Source organism: Lampetra fluviatilis, unplaced genomic scaffold (assembly GCF_964198595.1).
Source record: "Lampetra fluviatilis unplaced genomic scaffold, kcLamFluv1.1 SCAFFOLD_1349, whole genome shotgun sequence".
NCBI lineage: Eukaryota > Metazoa > Chordata > Hyperoartia > Petromyzontiformes > Petromyzontidae > Lampetra > Lampetra fluviatilis.
Genome location: NW_027621123.1, coordinates 1 through 9,979, shown reverse-complemented (window position 1 = coordinate 9,979; position 9,979 = coordinate 1). Strand labels below are relative to the sequence as shown.

The 9,979-nt window shown below is 53.1% G+C and overlaps 1 protein-coding gene across 1 annotated transcript; it reads left to right on the top strand.

The window, feature by feature from the left end:
* Window positions 1-7,402: 7,402 nt before the first annotated feature.
* Window positions 7,403-9,927, top strand: LOC144954820 (uncharacterized; the record flags this gene model as incomplete). The annotated part of the gene is made up of 2 exons (XM_078885230.1): window positions 7,403-8,824; window positions 8,893-9,927. A coding segment is annotated over one exon (1,209 nt), but the record flags the coding sequence as incomplete, so codon positions are not given.
* Between the last annotated feature and the right edge of the window lie 52 nt (window positions 9,928-9,979).

The following is a 9,979-nucleotide window of genomic DNA, read 5'->3' as shown; positions in this document are numbered from 1 at the left end:
TTCGCTAGCAGAGGTCGCAACCGGATACCCGGACCCTACCCGGCCGGGTACGGGTAGCCGGGTAGGCCGTGAGTCACTGGTGAGTCACCGTTTGTCACTCATTTCCCAACGTCTTGTCTCTTCTCACAATTCAAGTTCCTAGAATGAACCCACCCGCGCCTGCAACGTGGCTTCATCCCAGAGGTCGCAATCAGGTACCCGATACCCTACCCGATACCCGGCTACCCGTACCCGGCCGGGTACGGGTAGGCCGTGAGTCACTGGTGAGTCACCGTGATTGTCACTCATTTCCCAACGTCTTGTCTCTTCTCACAATTCAAGTTCATAGAATGAACCCACCCGCGCCTGCAACGTGGCTTCATCCCAGAGGTCGCAATCAGGTACCCGATACCCGTGCCCTACCCGTACCCGGCTGGGTACGGGTACCCGGCTGGGTACCCTTTACCTTACCCCTTGGCATGTGGAAACTTTTACCCTTTAAAAAGGGTAATTAACCTTACCTTGCCGAGGCCTACCTACTAGTAACATTTTATAAAAGCGTGTTTTTAATAAAGTTTGTTTTAATATTTCGATGTAAAGCTTTCGTGACTGCAGCAGGGATTCATCTTCTCGGTTCTTTCGGTAAAGTCGTCGCGTAGAATGGAAATAATAAAATAATAAAAATATCAAACTTAATGAAATACAATTCTCACGACGTTTCGGCCACAACGCAAGCAGCCGTCCTCAGGGGAAGAACAGGTCTGTCGAGAAGACAGTCTCTGTCTTCTCGACAGACCTGTTTGTTTAAATATTAATTATTCAATGGAGTCCACAGACTGCGCCATGGAACTTTCAGCGGTAAACAAAGCACCGTATTTACCGAGTAAAACTTTGAGCTACTTTTACCCTACCTTTTACCTTACCCCTTGGCATGTCCACACCTTTACCCTTTTACCCGGTAAAAAGGGGCAATTCGAGGCGAGACCTCTGCTGTTAAACCGGAGCCGGTCATAAGCGCATTGCCCAGGTATGGGAAACTCTCCACTCTCTCCACAACTGCCCCATCACCAATTGAGAGACACACAGAGACGCACACACACACACACAACAAAGACAAATATCCCCCGTATAGCCTTAACAGACTGTCGGGGCAAGTGCTGTTAGCGAGCACCTATGAAGGCTGGCAAGGCACATGAGGGGGTGGGTGGGCCAGCACCACGCCCGGCCGCCTTTGTCTCCCCAGTGGCGATGTTTACACATCGCACCAGGTACTCATTTGAGGCTGAGTCGACCTAGGGGAGGCCCAGGACCGGTTCAGATAATCGTCACTGGTGTTAGCCGTGAGCGGGAATCGAACCCGAGTCGCCAGGTTCATAGCGCAGCGCGCTAACCGCTGCACCACCGCTCCCCTTTACACACACACTCACTCACACATACAGACACACAGAGAGACACACAGACAGACACACACACACACACAGACACAGAGAGACACAGAGACACACACAGAGGCACACACACAGAGACACACACACAGACACACAGACACACACACAGACACAGACACACACACACAGACACACACACACACAGACACACACACACAGAGACACACACACAGACACACACACAGACAGACACACACACAGACTCACAGACACACACACACACAGACACACACACACACAGACACAGACACACACACACCACAGACACACACACACACAGACACACACACAGACACAGACACACACAGACACACAGACACACACACACACAGACACACACACAGACACACAGACACACACACAGACACACACACAGACACAGACACACACACACACACACAGACACACACACAGACAGACACACACACAGACAGACACACAGACAGACACACACACAGACACACACACAGACACACACACACACAGACACACACACAGACACACACACACACAGACAAATCTCTTACTGGACCCGTGACACCTCCTCCATGTCCACTCTTCTGCAGCACCATCATCATCATCACCGTGACGATGCCTTCAGAATATTGCACTTATGCTAGAAGCAAGCAATCCGATGATCTATGAAGCTCTTTGTTAAGTTTGTCCAAGCTCTCTGCCACTCTCTCTCTCTCTCGCCCCACACCGATACACTCCACTCTGTCTCCGAGTCTCTGTCTGTCTCCGAGTCTCTGTCTGTCTCCGACTCTGTCTGTCTCTAAGTCTCCCTCTCTGCGTCTCTCTCTCTCTCTCACTCTCCGCGAATGCCTCTGTCTGGACCCCCTCTGTGAAAGTCTCTCTCCAACTCTCTCACCTACTCTCGACAATTCTCTCCAACTCCCCCCCCCTCTCTCCCCCCTCATCCCCCCCCCCATCTCCCCCCCCCCATCTCTCTCCCCCCTCCCCATCTCTCCCCCCTCCCTCTCCCCCCTCTCTCTCCACCCCCCCCTCTCTCTCTCCAACTCTCACTCCCCCCCTCTCCCTCACCCCCTCTCCCTCACCCCCCTCCTCTCCCCCCCTCCTCTCCCCCCCATCTCTCCCCCCCATCTCTCCCCCCCATCTCTCCCCCCCATCTCTCCCCCCCATCTCTCCCCCCCATCTCTCCCCCCCATCTCTCCCCCCCATCTCTCCCCCCCATCTCTCCCCCCCATCTCTCCCCCCCCTCTCTCTCCACCCCCCGCTCCCCCCCCCCCTCTCCCCCCCCCCCTCTCCCCCCTCTCTCCCCCCTCTCTCCCCCCTCTCTCCACCCCCCGCTCCCCCCCCTCTCCCCCCCCCTCTCCCCCCCCCCTCTCCCCCCATCTCTCCCCCCTCTCTCCCCCCCCCTCTCCCCCCTCTCTCCACCCCCCGCTCCCCCCCCTCTCCCCCCCCCTCTCCCCCCCCCTCTCCCCCCCCCCTCTCCCCCCTCTCTCCCCCCTCTCTCCACCCCCCGCTCCCCCCCCTCTCCCCCCCCTCTCCCCCCCCCTCTCCCCCCATCTCTCCCCCCATCTCTCCCCCCTCTCCCCCCTCCCTCTCCCCCCCCCCTCTCCCCCCCCCCTCTCCTCCCCCTCCCCCCCCTCTAACAATAAAACAATAAAAATTAAACAATACAATACAATTCTCACGACGTTTCGGCCACAACGCAAGCAGCCGTCCTCAGGTGAAGAACAGGTCTGTCGGAATAACAGCGTCCGAATGAAACACCACCAGGCTTGGCAGCGTATGTTTAAGCTGCTGGGTTTTAGACCCCCCCCCACCACCTACACATTCCACAAGTAGCGACTCATCCCATATCTGCATTCTCCATAAATATGCTAAATTCCTCTGTTGATATACAAATTCCTTTGTCAAGGTGCCATTCCCCCTCTAACAAAAAACACAACTCTGATAATGATATGCACTGTCCTTGAATTGGTCCACACCCGAGACAGCTTTCCTTAGAGCCTAGTCTCACATGGGTTGGACCAGATGACGCCAAAAGGCGATGCATACATTATCAGAGTTGTGTGTTTTGTTTGCATTGTGACTGCAGGTATTGTGGTCTATGCAAACATGACTCCTCGTAAAAAAGGTGTCAGTTTTGTTGCCAGATAAAAGGGTAAAAAAACAATTATCATATTTTTTACTGGCAAATGAGGTACCAATGGTGGAACAATATAATGTTTAAATTATAAAAAAAAAATATTATTTCGTAGTCCCTGGGTATAGTAAGTGTTATTGTCCTAATTGCTTAAGCATCAAAAGTACAGAAAGTGTCTCTTACCACAAACTTTGCTTCTGTGATCAGGACAGAGATATGTTGAAATTGACCTGTCTTTCAAATGAGAAAAACGGGCGAATTTTGTGACTTTTTCGTTCACGTAAAGTCCTGGGGATCACAACAGCGAAAGTTTGTGGGAGAATACGAATACGAATTCTAGATTTGAAGTTTTCGTGACTGCAGAAACCATATTCTTTAGCTCTTTCGGTAAAGTCACGTGGGTATCAAATAAAAAAATGTAATAACAAAATAAAAATGTGGTTATTTTTTATTTTATTTTAATTTTCACCCACGTGACTTTACCGAAAGAACCAAAGAGAATGAAAATACATTTCGATGTAAAGCTTTTGTGACTGCAGCAGGGATTCATCTTCTTGGTTCTTTCGGTAAAGTCACGTAGAAGGGAAATAAAAAAATAATAAAAATAAAACAAAATAAAATAATAAAAATAAAACATAATAAAATAATAAAAATAAAACTTAATTAAATATTTAAAATAAAACATAATAAAACTATAATCATAAACATAATAAAATAATTAAAATAAAACAATAACATTTCGATGTAAAGCTTCTTTCGTGACTGCAGGGATTCATCTTCTTGGTTCTTTCGGTAAAGTCACGTAGAAGGGAAATAATAAAATAATAAAAATAAAACAAAATAAAATACAATTCTCACGACGTTTCGGCCACAACGCAAGCAGCCGTCCTCAGGTGAAGAACAGGTCTGTCGGAAAGACAGCGTCATTCACATCATCATCAACATCATCATCATCAACATCATCATCATCAACAACAACATCATCATCATAAAAATCATCAACATCATCATCTACATCATCAACATCATCATCTTTTTTTTCGATTTAAAGCTTTCGTGACTGCAGGGATTCATCTTCTTGGTTCTTTCGGTAAAGTCACGTAGAAGGGAAATAATAAAATAATAAAAACAAAACATAATAAAATAATTCTCACGACGTTTCGGCCACAACGCAAGCAGCCGTCCTCAGGTGAAGAACAGGTCTGTCGGACGCTGTCTTCCCTGAGGACGGCTGCTTGCGTTGTGGCCGAAACGTCGTGTGAATTATTTTATTATGTTTTATTTTTATTATTTTATTATTTCCCTTCTACGTGATGACTTTACCGAAAGAACCAACAAAGAGTGTGAAAATAATAGCCACTTTTTATACGTTTGAGGCATAAGCAAAACGAAAATAACACTTTGTACCGAGGGATTACCGAATCTCAACTCTCGAAATCCACTTCAGGCGCTGATACTGAGGTTGTCAAACTTTTTATTTTAATTTGTGTGCGCGTGTGTGTGTGGTTTTAATGGTTTGAGTGATTCCGACTGGAGACGCGAGATTAAATGAGCGATTGTAGCACAACAACAACAACAACCACAACAACAACTACAACAACAACAACCGCGAGCATTCACAGCACAACAACAACAGCAGCAGCACAATTACACCCCCTCCCCACCTACCCGAGCCCAGACCACGCCCCCAAGCCCTGGCCCCGCCTACCCTAGCCCAGACCACGCCCCCTAGTCCTGGCCCCGCCTACCCTAGCCCAGACCACGCCCCCTAGCCCTGGCCCCGCCTACCCTAGCCCAGACCACGCCCCCTAGTCCTGGCCCCGCCTACCCTAGCCCAGACCACGCCCCTTAGCCCTGGCCCCGCCTACCCTAGCCCAGACCACGCCCCCAAGCCCTGGCACCGTTTACCCTAGCCCAGACCACGCCCCCTAGTCCTGGCCCCGCCTACCATAGCCCAGACCACGCCCCCTAGTCCTGGCCCCGCCTGCCATAGCCCAGACCACGCCCCCAAGCCCTGGCCCCGCCTACCCTAGCCCAGACCACGCCCCCTATCACTGGCCCCGCCTACCATAGCCCAGACCACGCCCCCTAGCACTGGCCCCGCCTACCATAGCCCAGACCACGCCCCCAAGCACTGGCCCCGCCTACCCTAGCCCAGACCACGCCCCCTACCCCTGACTCCACCCACTTTCCCCTGACTCCACCCCTCCCTCCTCCACCCCCTAGCAATGACTCCTCCCCTTTCTCTAGCTCCCCTCCCCCCTCAGCCCTGACTCCACCCCTAACCCCTGACCACACCCCTACCCCTGACTCCACCCCCTTTCCCCTGACTCCACCCCCTTTCCCCTGACTCCACCCCCTACCCCTGACTCCACCCCCTAAGCCATGACTCCTCCCCTTTCTCTAGCTCCCCCCCCCCCAGCCCTGACTCCACCCCTAACCCCTGACTCCGCCCAGGTTATTGGTGGTGGCCGAGAGCGGGAATCGAACTCTGCCGGGGTTTCCCGCGGTGCAGCGTGGCGCTAACCGCAGCGCCACCGCTCCCCCACCCACCCACCCACCGCCCACCCACCCACCCACTCACACACCACATCACACAATGGCGAGACCACAAACCACGCACAACCACAACCAGCGAACCCGGCAAACGGCAAGCACTTACCACAACAACCACCACCACCACCACCACAACAACCACAACCACAACAACGACGACAAGAAACGATAACCATCTAGCACGGTAGAAACAGCCGAGCAAAGTGTCCAGCAGTGGAGAGCTGTGCACCCACGGCTGACGGTCTCCTGGTCTGGGTGTCTCTCAGGGGGTTCACAATGGCCAGCTAGGAGACACTGAGACCCTGGGTTCGACTCCTGGTCTGAGTGTCTCTCAATGGCCGGGTAGGAGACACGGAGGGCCTGGGTTAGACTCCTGGTCTGGGTGTCTCTCAATGGCCGGGTAGGAGACACGGAGGGCCTGGGTTAGACTCCTGGTCTGGGTGTCTCTCAATGGCCGGGTAGGAGACACGGAGGGCCTGGGTTAGACTCCTGGTCTGAGTGTCTCTCAATGGCCAGGTCGGAGACACGGAGGGCCTGGGTTAGACTCCTGGTCTGGGTGTCTCTCAATGGCCGGGTAGGAGACACGGAGGGCCTGGGTTAGACTCCTGGTCTGGGTGTCTCTCAGGGGGTTCACAATGGCCGGGTAGGAGACACGGAGGGCCTGGGTTAGACTCCTGGTCTGGGTGTCTCTCAATGGCCGGGTAGGAGACACGGAGGGCCTGGGTTAGACTCCTGGTCTGGGTGTCTCTCAGGGGGTTCACATTGGCCAAGTCGGAGACACGGAGGGCCTGGGTTAGACTCCTGGTCTGGGTGTCTCTCAATGGCCGGGTAGGAGACACGGAGACCCTGGGTTAGACTCCTGGTCTGAGTGTCTCTCAATGGCCGGGTAGGAGACACGGAGGGCCTGGGTTAGACTCCTGGTCTGAGTGTCTCTCAATGGCCGGGTAGGAGACACGGAGGGCCTCAGTTAGACTCCTGGTCTGGATGTCTCTCAATGGCCAGGTCGGAGACACGGAGGGCCTCGGTTAGACTCCTGGTCAGGGTGTCTCTAAGAGGGTTCACATTGGCCAGGTAGAATACACTGAGACCCTGGGTTAGACTCCTGGGTCTGGGTGTCTCTCAGGGGGTTCACATTGGCCAGGTAGAATACACTGAGACCCTGGGTTAGACTCCTGGTCTGGGTGTCTCTAAGAGGGTTCACATTGGCCAGGTAGAATACACTGAGACCCTGGGTTAGACTCCTGGTCTGGGTGTCTCTCAGGGGGTTCACAATGGCCAGCTAGGAGACACGGAGACCCTGGGTTAGACTACTGGTCAGAGTGTCTCTAAGAGGGTTAACAATGACCAGGTAGGAGACACTGAGACCCTGGGTTCGAGCCCTGGTCTGGGGGTCTCTCAGGGGGTTCACAATGACCAGGTAGGAGACACTGAGACCTGGGTTCGAGCCCTGGGGTTGGGTGTCTCTCAGGGGGTCCATAATGGCCATCCCAGACACACTCAGAGCCTGGGTTTGAGCCCTGGTCTGGGTGTCTCTAAGGGAGTCCAGAATGACCAGGTAGGAGACACTGAGACCCTGGGTTCGAGCCCTGGTCTGGGTGTCTCTAAGGGAGTCCAGAATGACCAGGTAGGAGACACTGAGACCTGGGTTCGAGCCCTGGGGTTGGGTGTCTCTCAGGGGGTCCATAATGGCCATCCCAGACACACTCAGAGCCTGGGTTTGAGCCCTGGTCTGGGTGTCTCTAAGGGAGTCCAGAATGAGCAGGTAGGAGACACTGAGACCCTGGGTTCGAGCCCTGGTCTGGGTGTCTCTAAGGGAGTCCAGAATGACCAGGTAGGAGACACTGAGACCTGGGTTCGAGCCCTGGGGTTGGGTGTCTCTCAGGGGGTCCATAATGGCCATCCCAGACACACTCAGAGCCTGGGTTTGAGCCCTGGTCTGGGTGTCTCTAAGGGAGTCCAGAATGACCAGGTAGGAGACACTGAGACCCTGGGTTCGAGCCCTGGTCTGGGTGTCTCTAAGGGAGTCCAGAATGACCAGGTAGGAGACACTGAGACCTGGGTTCGAGCCCTGGGGTTGGGTGTCTCTCAGGGGATCCATAATGGCCATCCCAGGCACACTCAGAGCCTGGGTTCGAGCCCTGGTCTGGGTGTCTCTAAGGGAGTCCAGAATGACCAGGTAGGAGACACTGAGACCCTGGGTTCGAGCCCTGGTCTGGGTGTCTTTAAGGGAGTCCAGAATGACCAGGTAGGAGACACTGAGACCTGGGTTCGAGCCCTGGGGTTGGGTGTCTCTCAGGGGGTCCATAATGGCCATCCCAGACACACTCAGAGCCTGGGTTTGAGCCCTGGTCTGGGTGTCTCTAAGGGAGTCCAGAATGACCAGGTAGGAGACACTGAGACCCTGGGTTCGAGCCCTGGTCTGGGTGTCTCTAAGGGAGTCCAGAATGACCAGGTAGGAGACACTGAGACCCTGGGTTCGAGCCCTGGGGTTGGGTGTCTCTCAGGGGATCCATAATGGCCATCCCAGGCACACTCAGAGCCTGGGTTTGAGCCCTGGTCTGGGTGTCTCTAAGGGAGTCCAGAATGACCAGGTAGGAGACACTGAGACCCTGGGTTCGAGCCCTGGGGTTGGGTGTCTCTCAGGGGATCCATAATGGCCATCCCAGGCACACTCAGAGCCTGGGTTCGAGTCCGGGTCTGGGCGACTAATTTGGTTCAGAATCGCCAGGTCGGAGACACTGAGGTCGTGGGTTCGAGCCCTGGGTCTGGGCGTCTAATTTGGTTCAGAATCGCCAGGTCAGAGACACTGAGGTCGTGGGTTCGAGCCCTGGGTCTGGGTGTCTCTCTCTCTCTCTTTCTCTCTCCCAACCGGTGGCCGGACATAGCGACGGTTTCCACATCATCATCATCATCGTCGACATCACCATCGACACCATCATCATCGCCACAATCTCTCGCGATCGCCGAAGACGGGAAGCAGCAGGAAGAGCCGAGAGATGCCAACAACTGACCACTCACCCCTCTTCTCCCCGTCAAGCTCTGCCGTCCTCTACATATATGTATTACAGATGTTTTTAACCAATGACTGAGTGTTACACGAGGCTTTACAAGACTCCATGAGTGTCTACGGCTCTCGGAGTCTCTAATGGGACTCTATGAGTCTGTGGGTCTCCATGAATCTCTGTGGAGCTCTGAGTCTCTAATGGGACTCTATTAGTCTCTGTGGGTCTCCATGAATCTCTGTGGAGCTCTGAGTCTCTAATGGGATTCTATGAGTCTCTTTGGGTTTCTATTGATCTCTGAGTCTCTTTGAGTCTCAATGAGTTGCTATGGAACTCTATAGGTCTCTACATGTGTCTGTGGCTCTGTGCATCTTCATGGGGTCTCCATGCATCTCTGTGGAGCTCTGAGTCTCCAATGGGACTCTATGAGTCTCTTTGGGTCTCTATGGATCTCTGAGTCTCTTTGAGTCTCAATGAGTTGCCATGGAACTCTATAGGTCTCTACATGTGTCTGTGGCTCTGTGCATCTTCATGGGGTCTCCATGCATCTCTGTGGAGCTCTGAGTCTCTAATGGGACTCTATGAGTCTATGTGGGTCTCCATGAATCTCTGTGGAGCTCTGAGTCTCTAATGGGATTCTATGAGTCTCTTTGGGTTTCTATTGATCTCTGAGTCTCTTTGAGTCTCAATGAGTTGCTATGGAACTCTATAGGTCTCTACATGTGTCTGTGGCTCTGTGCATCTTCATGGGGTCTCCATGCATCTCTGTGGAGCTCTGAGTCTCTAATGGGACTCTATGAGTCTCTGTGGGTCTCCATGAATCTCTGTGGAGCTCTGAGTCTCTAATGGGATTCTATGAGTCTCTTTGGGTTTCTATTGAT